General features: G+C 38.7%; 1 protein-coding gene across 3 annotated transcripts; it reads right to left on the bottom strand.

Annotated features, from left to right (window-relative positions):
- Positions 1-318: 318 nt before the first annotated feature.
- On the bottom strand, positions 319-8,170 carry LOC126691672 (type I inositol polyphosphate 5-phosphatase 8). Of its 3 annotated transcripts, XM_050386762.1 has the most exons (12): positions 7,875-8,170; positions 6,814-6,870; positions 6,637-6,724; positions 6,474-6,545; positions 6,062-6,137; positions 5,433-5,537; positions 4,878-4,946; positions 3,674-4,145; positions 3,323-3,519; positions 2,633-2,741; positions 2,309-2,457; positions 319-1,382 (listed from the first exon to the last, which is right to left on the bottom strand). In XM_050386762.1, exons 2-12 carry the CDS (start codon positions 6,841-6,843, stop codon positions 1,100-1,102), a joined length of 1,650 nt encoding a protein of 549 aa, XP_050242719.1. In that variant the 5' UTR covers positions 6,844-6,870; positions 7,875-8,170; the 3' UTR covers positions 319-1,099. The 3 variants fall into 3 exon arrangements, with proteins under 3 accessions (XP_050242719.1, XP_050242721.1, XP_050242720.1); XM_050386764.1 differs by lacking the exon at positions 4,878-4,946 and having other exon boundaries at positions 6,474-6,542; positions 7,875-8,169; XM_050386763.1 differs by lacking the exon at positions 4,878-4,946 and having other exon boundaries at positions 7,875-8,169.
- Between the last annotated feature and the right edge of the window lie 6,532 nt (positions 8,171-14,702).

The raw sequence follows: 14,702 nt of genomic DNA on the forward strand, positions 1-14,702 counted from the left end.
TTTACTTTTGTGTTCTAGTTTCTCAAGACTGATGCATGATAGATTTACGTAGGTTTAGTTATTTTCCCCCCAAATATTAGTTTAACTAGCCTGGTGAGAATGTTCTTTTAAGCAGCAGACACAATGGATTAAGCGTCCAATTGTAATGGCCTCAAAAATCCATCCTCTCACAGCGATGGGCAAATGAAGATAAGATTACGTATAATGCCAATTTTGCATATTTCCTGCAAAAAACCATATTCGAATCCAAGCATAAAGTGGTCCTTGCATTTTCAATAGAATTCAATTTATAAGCCATCAGACACATAGAACAGATAATAAATCCAACAAACATGTTGGTAGATTCGTAACATTAGCGGTAGATTTCATTAGTTGTAAAATCATAATTTTGTTTTTTATAAAGAAAAGGTAAAGACCAAAACACCATCCACCTTTTACTGTACAGTTCTAGTTGTAAACCAATCTCTATTTGTCTCTTCTCTCCCACAAAATAATAAATGAATATAGTAAGCCATTTCTCTGCAAAAGCTGAACCAATTCCCTAAGCACTGAACCAAATACAAAATAGACCTTCAATCAAAAAACACAGCTTCAAAAAAATTATAGACACGCATGACTTCAAAACCCCCACAGATCCATCCAGCAACAACTTCCCCTATATCCATTTTCCCCTTTGTCTTTTGCTTCAAACTCACTCCTTAAATTCACCACCAACCTATAGTCATCATGTTCCTCATCATCACTCCTAAGTATTTACAATTTTCCACATTTCAAAATTTTACCACACTGGCACAAGCATGGCACGGCGCACCCACGTGATTTTTAATTATAAGGCTCTCTCTCTGACTCTCTCTCTCTCTTCATCTGCTTTGAAAATCACATAAAAGACACAGAAAGAAACAGAGGCTCTATCTAGGCCAGTCCATGATCGCCCACCTTGCACGCCGGCCCACCCAGTTAAAAAAAATTGCCAGTGGGATATATGCTTTTCGGTGTTCGAGCTTTGTCTGTTAGTCTGTCAGAGTATTACAGCTCTCTAGGGTGTACTCTATTTTTAGTGTTATTTCTTTCTCAAATTTGGGCAGTGAGTGAGAGTGACTCAAAACCTGGACGCAGTGTGAATGCAGCTTCGTGCTCTGCTAACTAACAAAAGTTCCTCGGCTTGAACTTTGGCTGCACACGTGGTTGACAAGGCAGAGTTTGTTGACAGTCTATTTGTGCAGAACTTGGTGGATGTGGTACTGGTTGGCTTGTATTTGTTTGCTATGTCTATTTGGACTGAGAATAGTGAATAGACAGGTCTGTGGTCTGAGAATTTGGACTCTCCTCGAAGGTACCATATTTGTTTTAGCCCTTCACCTTTCCACAATATGCGGTCACACCTGTCATTGTATCCAAACAAAGCAAAATCAATTAGCTTTTTATTATGCAAGTTGTGTTTTTCTTTAGTGGATATAATTGTACATAAAATGTCATCGAATGGGACATAACTTGTTCGTATCATTATTTGCTTGGGTGGAATGAAACTATTGTAAGCAAACATAACATGCACACAGATAGCGTAAGATAAGATATAATAATATAAGAATGAACATGCCATGGAAATGTCAAAAATAACTAAGTCAGTCACAACTTGTTTGAGACTTGCAATATTTTGAATCAACGATGTACAATAATTACAGTCAGATTATTCTTCTCACACGGAAGTAATTTTAAAAAGAAAAATATGACTCTTGCTTGCCTCCTCTCAAGGAATGGTCTGTGCTTTATGAAATTCAACTCTCTCGCTCTCGCACACATCCACTTGCATAGTAAGACCAATTATGCAAATAATGCTCTCCGTTGAAAAACTCAGTTTTGATATAAAAGAAATTGTGAAACACATTATAGAAGAAATAGTTGAAACCCTATTCAAGCACAACACTGACCGCAACTTAAGTCAACTTAAGCTCATCTAAATTGACACAGTGACCCCGGCATAAGATCCATCAGAGAAAGGAAAATATCAATTAATTATGTCAGCTTAATTTAGGCATCTTTCATTGGCATAGGATCACGTTCGGTTGAGGGGTAATCATATAATTAAAAATTTATTTCAAGGGAGACTTGCACAACAATAATGACAGACAAGTTTTAGTCCCAAAATTTTGAAATCGATTATAGATCCTTAACATATTAGTAAGGTCGGTCAAATCACATGGCATAACCAATGGGGGAGGGAGGACCTATGATGGTGAAGTACGATACAAAAATCTAGATACTTTCTCATAAATGGGAAAGATAGGGTAAAAAAGATTTGGAATCTTACCAGGCAGGAGTTCGTCTTTTCTCTTTAGATTTAGAGGTTTGGACAACGTAACTGTTAGAATTGGTGAGGTACTTGTAAGTAGGTGGAAAGTATATTCTCCCTTCTTCCCAACCTTTGAATACTCTACCAGCTCTCTGCTCTATCCTTAGCTGCCGACATAATTGAATCAACGCATTAGTTGGATAAAAAACAGGGTATTTCAAACTGACATTTATTAATTTTCTAGTATAAATCTCAATTTCCTTTGTCTCACATAAAACAGAATCCAAAGTCAAACACAAATTAAGAACCAAAAAATTAGTGATCAATCAGACAATCACTCACCTGATCCTTCTCTAAAAGTGCCTCCCAATCATGCTTCCTTAGTAGATCATGCATGTTACCACAACCAACCGCAAGCCGATAATTCAAATCCCCAAGCCAAATAATCTTGCTGAATTTATATATAAAAAAAGGGGTCAAAACTAGAGTTATCACAAATTTTACTATAAAATGTTTACAAACTGATATTACAATTAACGTGGTCAATTAGTAATAAATGAATATTTGAAAAAAAAAAAATTAGTTTACATTGCTAGTACAATATAAACCTATAAAAGTCCTATTAAAAATACCATTTTATGACTAATGATACACCAATTTATAAGACACATGTAGTAAAATTTGTATTATTCCTAACATCACTCTTAATAATTTATAATATTATAGAAAGAATGTTTGGTGGAAACTTCATGTCGATATCAGTTCCAAGACAGTTGTCAATTTATATACGTTCAGTCATTTGCTTAAGTTCAAATCCGATGACCAAATCTGTTGGCAAACAGAATAGACCAAGGTCCAAAGGTAATGATTTAGCGGTTGAAGCCTTTGTGAAAAATAGCATCCAGTTTCCACCATGTATTATAAGGCATTCAAGTGCTTAAAAAGTCAAATCTTTCTTGAGAGCACATAAAAACAAAATCAAATATATTAAATATAAGAACAGTAAAAATAAATAAATAGTGAAGGACTTACTCATGCTCCAATATGGTATCAGGAGGTATCGTCTGTTCAGGACCTCTAGATGAATGTGAAAACCTTGTTTTCTTTAAAATTTCCACCACATCTGAATTTCTTCTAGCCTCGTCGCCATCTTTCTCCCCGGAGGTTAAGTGGGTACATACAAAGCAAAATGTCGTCTGGTACAATGTCATGCTGATTGATATTGAACCCTATATTACCATTGAAAAGAAGAATACAAATATCAAAACCAAAATAGCAACTTGCTACTTTACTCATTTCCTATTCACTAATAATGTTTTCCACAACATAATGCAACTATGTTACATGTCTTAAACTCTATGCATTGTGTGATGAATAGCTAACCTTATTCCCAAGATATCCCATAATGCCTCTGCCAACGCAGGAGACCTTCAAATTACTAACGTGTTTGTAAAGATCGGCTCGAACCCACACGCATAAGAAAATTCCTACCATTTGCTTGCTCGCTGCTAGGCAGAAACGTTGCTGAGTTGAACCATCTTGTTCGGAGTTGAATGGTGAGCCGGGCGAGCATTCTTCCAAATTCATATTTGAGTCCACCATTTTTTGGAAATCCTCTATGCCAAGTTCATCTTCTAATGAAAGTAAGTCTGAGAAGCTCAGTCTTGGCTTCAAGCTCCCATGCTCGTCATCCTGTGGTGAAAGTTCTGCACCAGTGGCATTGTTGTTATATTGTGGAAATTCAGGGTCTTTTGTGTTCAGAACTTGACGAATGAGGGAAAGCCACTTGGTAGCTGGGCCGTAATCCTCTGCGCCCAGTACGTTCCCGGCATTTAGAGGGACAATTTCTTGGAACCTACAATACAAACAGCAAAGAAAAAAAAAATAAATGAGAGAAGTATAAAACCATTTTTCCAAATTACCAAAATACCCCTTTTTATTCAATATTAAGTGTGCATTGACAACCAAATATAATAAACTAGATTTTTGCTTAAGTTATCTCCGTTTGTAGACTCAGGTTACTTTTTGTCTCAGCTTTATTTCAAATAATCTAATTTTCAAGTGAATTTCAGTTAATTCAACTAATAAAGTCTTTGATGATTATATAAGAGATTTAGGGTTCAATCCTCGCCTTAACCTACATCAAAAACTGATTGACATTTTGGTCTTATAATAAAGAGCTATCACCAAAAACGGGCCTCATAGGTTAAAACTTTCTCTTAAAATTTTTTTTTTCAATTTTTCGAAAATAAATTAATTTTTTATTTTTTGTTTTACATTATGCTTATAAACCACCCCAAAAAAAATTCTCAATCGGCTGCTAGGTTAAGCTCTAAGGTTCATTTTTCAGCTTTTTTTTTTTTTAATAAGAATATTTGAAGGAAAAAAAAACTAATTTAAAAAATAAAAAATAATACTACAATCATAAACTATTTTACAACATTTTTACAAACGATTGATGTGAACAGCTTTTTATTAGGTTTCATTTAAATCTATCATTAAAATTTTATAAAAAAATTTATATATCTAACATTACTCTTATAAATAAATAAATAAAAAAGGGAAATGAACGTCAGAAAAACTGTACTTTGTTATAACTCCATAATCAATGGGCAACTTGGTCGAGTGAGAGTTTCCACTGTTAGAAAACTGCCTACTGCCAACAGCAAAAGCTTAAAGAGTAGAGATAGTGGGTGAGAAAATTTATGTAGTTTTGGTATCAAACTGTTCTACGTTACTTCTGGACTTGGCTCTCTCATTAATTAATAAGAAGTTGGAGTAACAGCTACCCTAGTAAAGTAGGAGTTGTCAGAACTTAAAACTATGACTAATGCTTAGACTTCCCCACATGGACACGAATCGTTTCTCGTAACATCAACCCCCACTGCTCTCTGGTGAACTGTTTTTGTCATCAGCATTAGAAAAATATCAACTATGGGAATCAAATCCCGTTTACACTAGAAACTTTGGGGAAAGAGAAAGAAAAGAAATGTGTGACCAACCCCACTTTTTTTGTGTAGCTCACAACTCTAAAATTGACCTTATAATTGGCAAAAGAGAAACGAAGCATAAGAGGACAAAGCAAATTTGGAATTGAGGGTTAGATAATAAAAAAACAGAGAAATATTTATAGCATTATTACCCAAGAACATAGATGTCAGCAGGTGCAGGGGACCTCAGCCAATCTTTCAAGTTCAAGCCCTCGTGGGGCGATTTTCCTCCAACATTCCATGTCCCCACGAACATCCTAACCAATGCAAACTATGCCACAGTCACTACCAACTCCCAAATCATAATCAAGACATCCCATTACACTATATACATACATACATATATATATATATATATATATATATATATATATTTTGACATTGTATTTCAAAGAATATGAAAATAGAAACACATCCAATTATGATTCATGGTAAATTTGAAGTCTGAATTAATATCAACTCAAGATTTTTCAAAACTTATCAATTTGGTACTTAAACCTAATTTAATTTCTAAAAATTAGTAGTTTTGAAAATTCTTAAACCTCGTTAGCATTAACTCAAATCTCAAGACACACGTAAATGGAATTTACCCTAATTCATTCTCTCTCTCTCTCTCTCTCTATATATATATATATATATATATATATATATATATTAAGTCTTAAGAAGCAGCCTTAATAATAATTCCACTTATAAAGCACGCAAAAGCTGTCAAATTTGTGCATTTCCAATCAAAGTATGATGGATTTGAGCCTAACAAACATTATTTTCTCTAATTTACCTGAGGTTTTGTGTATCTGTCAAAGCTGGTGCTACTGGTTCAAATCCTGGCCCATCATTTGCCTCCATCAACCAACCTTGCGGCCAAAAATTAAGACCAAGTTAGAAACTCAAAAAACAAAAAATCAAAATCCAAAGAAAAATTACAGGTCCATTTCAAGAATCTGTATCTTCCACCGTCCACGTGGCAGATGGGCCCTACTCTTACTCATAAACTTACAAAATGAAATTAGGGGGACCCAATTAGAATAAAAGGGCAAGAAAGCCCATTTTCCAAGTTTTGTGCTTTGCAAACCCCGATGATCCCAAAGTCCGGTTGTCCAATCAGAGCCGTCAATCAGACGACTCAAACGTACCCGAGAATATAAAGCTGTACGAACCAAAACTACAGTGCTACTACACAGTAAAATTACCTGAAAACTTTTCCGGAACGACGACGTAGCAGTCTTTGTCCGAGCAACTTTTCCTCCTCTCGGTTTTATCTGCTGAAAATTTCCAAGTACGTTTTTAAATCCGATACCGAAACCCGAAACGTGCCCGATACAGAACAAAGTAACGAAAAGGAAAAATTTTTACCTTTTAACGCAAAAGAATCGGAGTGAAACTCGTCTCCTCTGCTCTGTAGATTTAGCCATTTTCTCACGATAATTTTCGGCCAAGAAGACTGCGATAAAATAAAACAATTCGGGTTTCAGTAATACGCCGAAATTTCGGTAGAGAATAATTTACCGGTAAAGGATCAAATTTTCGTACCTTGGAGATCTTCCCACGCTCGGTTCTCATTGCACCACCACCGTCCGATCACTGAAACTGAATCAAATCACAGTTGCCAAAGGTTAAGACTTGAAGAAGGTATTTCAATGTATAAGTAAAAGACCATCCGAATCTATAAGATTTGTATTTTTTTAGAAAATTCGATTGAAAACTGAAAGTCTTCAATAAAAACAAAAATGGGTTATTAATCAAAGTTATCAAACACCAAGAGGGTACGAAAAAAAGAGGATATTTATTAAGACGGTTTTATTAGTTTCAAATGGAAAAATCAACGGCAATATTAAAAACCCAGTTGCAGGGAAAACGGAGACAACTTCTGAGAGATATATATAAGCAAGCAAGGAAAATAAAATAAAGAAATAAATAAAGAAAAAGAAATGTTGTGAATAAAATATAGAAGAAAGAGAAAGAAGAGGCCAGATACATCCTTTACAAGCACCAGTTTTGCTCTTTACAGAGAGGAAGACAGAGTGGAAGATCAAGGATTAAACAACAAAAAAGACTTCACTTTTTTTTTTTTTAAGATTAATGATCAATCTCAATTAAACCCATTTCGAAAAGTTCACCTTTTTTTAGTTCTTTGAAACTACCTAAGAAAACATAAACATAAATCTGAGGCATTGAAAACCATAATGAAGAAACAGAAAAGTACACCAGAAAACCGAACTGTGCCCCAAGATCTTAAAGTTGTTTTTCGGTTTAACCCATTTGTGTGTTGTTGAAACAGTAATAATGAATGCAAGAGAAAGACGTTTATTATAATTTTTTTATAAAAAAAAAGGAAAAACAGAGTACACTAGAAAAGCAGGATAATGAAGCAGGAAATCATCAAAAGTGGTTTTGGGAAGTGGGGTCAACAACATTGCTAATTAGAGATTGATTTAAGTCACTTTAGCAGAAAAGGAAGACACAATCAAGAAGGTAAAAGAAACAATAATTACATACACCACAAGTACTATCCACTGAGGCCTGAAGTTAACCAACCAAATTATATATATAAAAAACGTAAAAGAAAATCTCAGAGATGCACAAGAACTTACAAGAAATGGAGATGGGAAGGTTTAAGTTTTTGCAGAGAAAGATCAAAGTGTGCGCTTCAGATTGAAAAGAACCCTTTTATGAGAGAGAGAGAGAGAAATCACAGGATTGTGTAGTGATGCGTACTTTTTTTATAAGTACTGTTGTGATGTGTACTTGATTCTCCTCTTTTGGTTGGTGGAGGAGATTCGTGAAGAGAAAAAAATGCAGAACAAGTTTGGAGGCGTTCCTCCTCGTAAAAGAAAAAAGTGAGTTTGGTCCTCAAATTTATAAGTGTGAGATGGAGAAAGTGAAAAGATTTCAGAGAGAGAGAGAGAGAGAGAGAGAGAGAGATGGGGATGTTGAAGTCCAAGTTCCACGTTCTAAAGACCAAACACTCCTTTGATTGGCGGGTATTTTAGTCATTTACTACATTAATTAGTAGTACTATTATAGTAAGCGCCTAAAGCCTTAAACACTTTGTTAATGTAACTGAATTACTGAAACACCACACCGTACGCGTATCCGTCTCATTATATTTTGCCCAATACAGTAACAGTAACAAAATTTCTCACTAAATTAGTTGGAATAAATTTTTTTCTATCAAAATTTTTTTTTCAAAATTTTCATATATTTCTTTTTTTAGTATGAATTTTAAAAATTCTAACAATTGAATTTCATGTTTCTTTATGTTCCTAACATGCATATCAAATTTTGTTTAAATCAGAACACATTTACTATTCAATCAATAAATTTATTTTTTATATACAATTTAAAATTACAAAAATTTGAAATTTTAACATTTATTTGATGATATAATAATTGATCTTTGATCTGCTTAAAATTTTGCAAATATGAATAATATAATAAGAACATGCAAAATTCATACTTAATATAAAGATATAAGATAAATTTGTAAGGTTTCTCTCCAAAAACTTTGTTCATTCTACCGAACATAGGACAAGCCTAGAATACTTATTCGTGTGTATCTTAGTTGTGTCATTTTTTTTTTAAAAGAAAAAAAAAATGTGTGGTACACGGACACAAGAGGAATCAAATACACTTTCACACGATAAAGAGAGTATTCATGCCCTAATAGTAACAATGTATTTGAAAATTAATAAATACTAGTGTAAGGACACGATTATTTAACGGCCCAATGATGATGTTGGGCTCGTACATGAAAGATCCCTCACAATATGATTTGTAGAGAGTGGGCTTGAAAGGCTAGCCGTCGATCACGGGGCGATAATCCGGTCCTGATTTTAGGGGAACTTACGTAGAAAGGGGTCCAGCTTGGGCACCCAAACCCTACAACTTCGTAGCCTGAAGGATTGGGCTCCTCGGACTTGTTCCGAGGAGCATTAAGGTCTTCCCCCGGTTACCCGGCGGTGAGTGTTTTGGTGGTGTGCATACAGAGTTCAGGTGTTTTCCTCCTTGGAGTCTTTTTTTTCCTGGAGGTGGGATGGGAGCTCCTGGTTTTTCTTCATTTTTTCCCAGCCCCCCTATTCAGATTACTTACTTTCTCTTTTATACTTGCTGACGCTCGCTGTCCTTCGTTCACGTGTAGGGTCAACCTTTACAAGACTGATATTTGTCCCGTCAGTCTAATTCCAGAATTGTAGGAGATGGTTGAAAAAGCTGAAGAATACGGCTCTGTTAGGTGCAGAGTCTTATCTGGGAAGGGTAGTAAGGGTAACTTACCCAAGATATTTTAGATCTCCTTACAGATTTGTTCCTATACCTCTTTTTTACCCCTCTTCTCAAGGGAGCTTTGGGTCTGCCGAGGACTAAACTGTCATCGGCTGCATCTCTGGACCATTTTTTGCCTTATATTTTTGAATTTGGGCCATAACCTTTTTCGGCTTGGGCCCTTGGACTTCGCATGAGCAAGTGGGCCTGGTCCATAAATTGTTGAGCCCCACAATAGCCCCTCAAAACCCTGCTGTCCGACTTCCTGGTTGGAGAGGGGGGTTTTGGTAATATCGAGCCTTTATTATGGCTCATTTAATTCAGCCCTTGACTGACGCTGGCGACTTTTCACCTGCCCAGGGAATGTACCGATCTACAAGACGTTCCCCTTAATTTGCGCACGATGCGTTTATGCCGTTTGGTTATCCGAAGCGCGTCTTTAATATCTTCCCTTTACGAGACCTCCCAGATTCAACGGTTTTTGATGGCGTGGGGGAATGAAACGGGCGTATTCATGTTTGCAGATTTCCTTGGAGATCTGAACACATTAAGTACTCTCCTCTTCGTCCCCTATATAAAGAGAAGAAACAAGAGTTGTTTCTCCCACAGATGAGTCCCTTTAGTCCCCCCAAAGTTTGAAATCCTTAGATTCCTTCCGGAGTTTACTTTTACTCTCCGGTTATACCTTAACCTGAAATACACTCACCGTAGTAATAAGCAATGAAAAAACCATTCCCCTCCCAGAAACACCATGTTCTAACGAAGCTCGAAATGGCTCGGTCAGGGCAAGGATGGCGGAGACTCAAGATTTGTCTCGCCTTTCTTTCAGCCAAAATCCGAAGCAGGGACTCGTCACGTCACACTTTCGGCGTGACTGAGCCGAGAACACACATCATCAGTACTACCCGCTCTCTCATGAGCATATCTAACATGACACCAGTGTGTTAGGAGTCAGGACTGGGGCAGGGACTAAGTGCCCCTGCTTCTTCCTCTCTTCGTTCACTGGCGCCTCCTTCTGCCTCTCTTTCTTCCTTCTCACCTTTTCCCTCTTCTTCTCCTCCTTCTTTTACTCATGTCCTCCATCTTCCTCATTCATCTCCTCCATCTTCCTCATTCATCTCCTCCATCCTCTTCTTCCTTCTCCTTCATTTTCTTCTTCCTTCTCCTTCAACTTTTTCTAAAGAAAGTTTTTCTCTCGATATGAGCAATACTGAGGCAGAGATTGGAGAGACTTTGAAGACGAGTTTAAAAGACACCTGACTGTTCACTTATCTGTATTGCGGATGTTATTGTTGCTTCGGCAGTTCACCTTTTGTATAGGCTTGTTTAAGCCCCTCTTTGTACGTTGTAATAATTTTTCATATTAATAAAAGTTGTTGTTATTCTACTTCGCATGTTCTGTTTCTATGTTTTTACAAGTTTACAAGCGCTGCTCGGCACAATAATATAGCATTTGAATCAATAACTAAGGCCAAAATACTTGCTAATAAAAAGATGTCACCATAACTTTAATAGAATTATTTGACGCAGCAATGCCTATCTGTGAATAACGATACTTACCCCAAAACTAGCCGAGATGAGAGCTGAGTGCTCGATGCGGTGTAGGAAGTAACCATCCGAGGACATATCACCCGCAAAATGAACAGCCTCCTTAGGTTACTGTACAGTGGGGCGTTTCGCCATCTTCTTATCACTCTTACTGGCCTTAACCTTTTACAGTATTTGAGCCGAGGACCTTCCCCATCCGAGTAGTTGGTTTCCCAATAGGCTTGAGTCCGAGGACTTCGCAACGCCTTAGCTCTGTCCAACACCTAATTTTGTCATCCAAGTGGTTGGTTTCCCCATAGGCTTGAGTCCGAGGACCATGCAAGGCCTTGGTTCTGTCCAAAACTTGTTTTGTGTACTTGGTTTCCCCATAGGCTTGAGTCCGAGGACCATGCAAGGCCTTGGTTCTGTCCAAAACTTTTTTGAGTACGTGGTTTCCCCATAGGCTTGAGTCCGAGGACCATGCAAGGCCTTGGTTCTGTCCAAAACTTTTTTGAGTACTTGGTTTCCCCATAGGCTTGAGTCTGAGGACCATGCAAGGCCTTGGTTCTGTCCAAAACTTTTTGAGTTCAGTTGCTCCCTTTCCTCAGGTATTTCACGAGGTGCCGAGCAGGAGGTTGTCCTCGGCAACGGCTATTCCTCGGCGTGGGCCGTTGTCCCTGAGCCCCCATGCAGAATGGGCCTGGGCCACGAATTCACTAGGCCCACAAGTTAAGAGGTATATCTGTAGTCTTTGGTCACGCGGTACTTTTTGGCGCCCCAGTGTTCGAGGTGCACCTTCCCGAGGCTCCTTTAATCCCATGGTTGCAGGTGGCGTTGGAGATTGAGCCTGAGCCATTTTGTCTGTAGCGTTCCTTGGGACGCTGCGTGAATTAAATGCCACCACCTTATCTTTTTTAAATAAATAGGAGAGAAAGTTACTTCACTTACGCACCAATCCTTCAGTTTCCTCCCAAATCACAACTCCCATAACCAGTGCTATCCCCCCTTAGCATAACATGTTTGAGGCGAGGGTTGGGGAGAAGGAACTCTCTCCGCCACAGAGGTGCCGTGTCCTCCTGAGACTCAGAATAGTGAGGTACGGGCAAAAGAAGCATAAATTCAAGAGAATATTCCGCTTCGACAGAGGGGAAAAGGTGTTTCTCCCTCTTTTAGTTAAAATCCGAAGCAGGTTCTGTTCATGCCAGAATTTTGGTGTGTCAGAAGAAAGATTCTCCGCCATCATCGCTTTTGCCCTGTCGCAGGCAAATTTTTAGTGAAGGCTCCTCAACTTCCGGCTCCCTGCACCTTTCCTTCAGTAGTGTGAGGCTCAAGTTGGGTTTCCTTTGCTGCCTGAGTTATGGGCATGTAAAAGCATTAAGGAAGAACAAGGTCTTGGAGCAGTAGCCAACCTCTCCTCTGTGCCACTTCCTCGGCTTCACCTTATTCTCTTGTATCTTTCTTTTTGATTATGTGGTTGGCTTTAGAAGCCAACCTCTCGTCTGTACCGCCTCCTCGGCTTTGTCTTATTCTCTTGTATCTTTCTTTTCGGTTATGTAATGAGCTTTGACATAAGTTGATTCCAGCTTTTCATTGTACGATGTACTATTTCTTTGTTTTAGTAAAAAAAGGAAATTTATTTACTTGTTTTGAATACTATTCTTTTTGCAACACTACTTTGTGAACGGGTGTGCTTTATGTGTGTGTTTCTTCAATGATACTTAAAGCAGGAAACCTTAAAACATAATCCAACTATCTCTGATTTACCGATACTACCAAGCATAATAACGATAATTCTCAGTAAATTAAACTTAGGAAACTAACCGAGATAGCAGCCGAATGTTTTGTAATAAGTGAGGGGAGATCGTCCGAGAACGTTAAGTTCAAAGTAATTCACCCGAGGGGGTAATTGAGCATCAAGGGACTCTGATTGTGTTTATGGTAACATATTGCCCTATATAACATCAATCCCTTTGTTACTAAAGATCCGAGGGCCGACTTGAGAGTCCATGCAGTTCAAGAGTTGACACAATTGTTAATGGAGAGTTCTCCTCGAGTAGATTCTAAGATCCGTATAATGTAGTTCTTCTTTTGAGTACTTGGTTTCCCCATAGGCTTGAGTCTGAGGACCGTGCAAGGCCTTGGTGTTGTCCAAAACTTGTTTTGGGTACTTGGTTTCCCCATAGGCTTGAGTCCGGGGACCATGCAAGGTCTTGGTTCTGTCCAAAACTTGTTTTGTGTACTTGGTTTCCCCATAGGCTTGAGTCCGCGGACCATGCAAGGCCTTGTTTCTGTCCAAAACTTGTTTTGTGTACTTGGTTTCCCCCTAGGCTTGAGTCCGAGGACCATGCAAGGCCTTGGTTCTGTCCAAAACTTGTTTTGTGTACTTGGTTTCCCCATAGGCTTGAGTCCGAGGACCATGCAAGGCCTTGGTTCTGTCCAAAACTTGTTTTGTGTACTTGGTTTTCCCATAGGCTTGAGTCCGAGGACCATGCAAGGCCTTGGTTCTGTCCAAAACTTTTTTGTGTACTTGGTTTCCCCATAGACTTAAGTCCGAGGACCATGCAAGGCCTTGGTTCTGTCCAAAACTTTTTTTGTGTACTTGGTTTCCCCATAGGCTTGAGTCCGAGGACCATGCAAGGCCTTGGTTCTGTCCAAAACTTGTTTTGTGTACTTGGTTTCCCCATAGGCTTGAGTCCGAGGACCATGCAAGGCCTTGGTTCTGTCCAAAACTTTTTTGAGTGCTTGTTGTACTTATTTGCTTTTTTCGTAGGTCAGCCCCTGGACCATGGCAGGGAGAGTTAGCTTGGGGTCAGAAGCCCCTAGAGCTGCCCGTGCTGCTGGCGATGCAGGACATAGCCCCTGGCATAAGTTAACGTCGGAACAACTGAGTGTCGCCGGAGATGGGAAAAAACCCATGAGTCTCTGCTTGCTAGAGAGTTGACTCGAACGCCACCTATGCCGACGCGCAAGCTTTCCCACAGACGGCGCCAATTGTAAGGACACGATTATTTAACGGCCCAATAATGATGTTGGGCTCGTACATGAAAGATCCCTCACAATATGATTTGTAGAGAGTGGGCTTGAAAGGCTAGCCGTCGATCACGGGGCGATAATCTGGTCCTGATTTTAGGGGAACTTACGTAGAAAGGGGTCCAGCTTGGGCACCCAAACCCTACAGCTTCGTAGCTTGAAGGATTGGGCTCCTCGGACTTGTTCCGAGGAGCATTAAGGTCTTCCCCCGGTTACCCGGCGGTGAGTGTTTTGGTGGTGTGCATACAGAGTTCAAGTGTTTTCCTCCTTGGAGTCTTTTTTTTCCTGGAGGTGGGATGGGAGCTCCTGGTTTTTCTTCATTTTTTCCCAGCCCCCCTATTCAAATTACTTACTTTCTCTTTTATACTCGCTGACGCTCGCTGTCCTTCGTCCACGTGTAGGGTCAACCTTTACAAGACTGATATTTGTCCCGTCAGTCTAATCCCAGAATTGTAGGGGATGGTTGATAAAGCTGAAGAATACGGCTCTGTTAGGTGCAGAGTCTTATCTGGGAAGGGTAGTAAGGGTAACTTACCCAAGATATTTTAGATCTCCTTACAGATTTGTTCCTATACCTCTTTTTTACCCCTCTTCTCAAGGGA

This window comes from Quercus robur, chromosome 7 (assembly GCF_932294415.1).
Source record: "Quercus robur chromosome 7, dhQueRobu3.1, whole genome shotgun sequence".
In the NCBI taxonomy this organism is placed as follows: Eukaryota; Viridiplantae; Streptophyta; class Magnoliopsida; order Fagales; family Fagaceae; genus Quercus; species Quercus robur.

Coding starts and splice junctions, on each gene's coding strand:
- LOC126691672 (XM_050386762.1), bottom strand. CDS start 6,843: ATGAGAACCGAGCGTGGGAAGATCTCCAAG. Junction 6,546..6,636: donor CGATTCTTTTGCGTTAAAAG/GTAAAAATTTTT, acceptor GGAAATTTTCAG/CAGATAAAACCGAGAGGAGG. Junction 2,742..3,322: donor GATACCATATTGGAGCATGA/GTAAGTCCTTCA, acceptor ATATAAATTCAG/CAAGATTATTTGGCTTGGGG.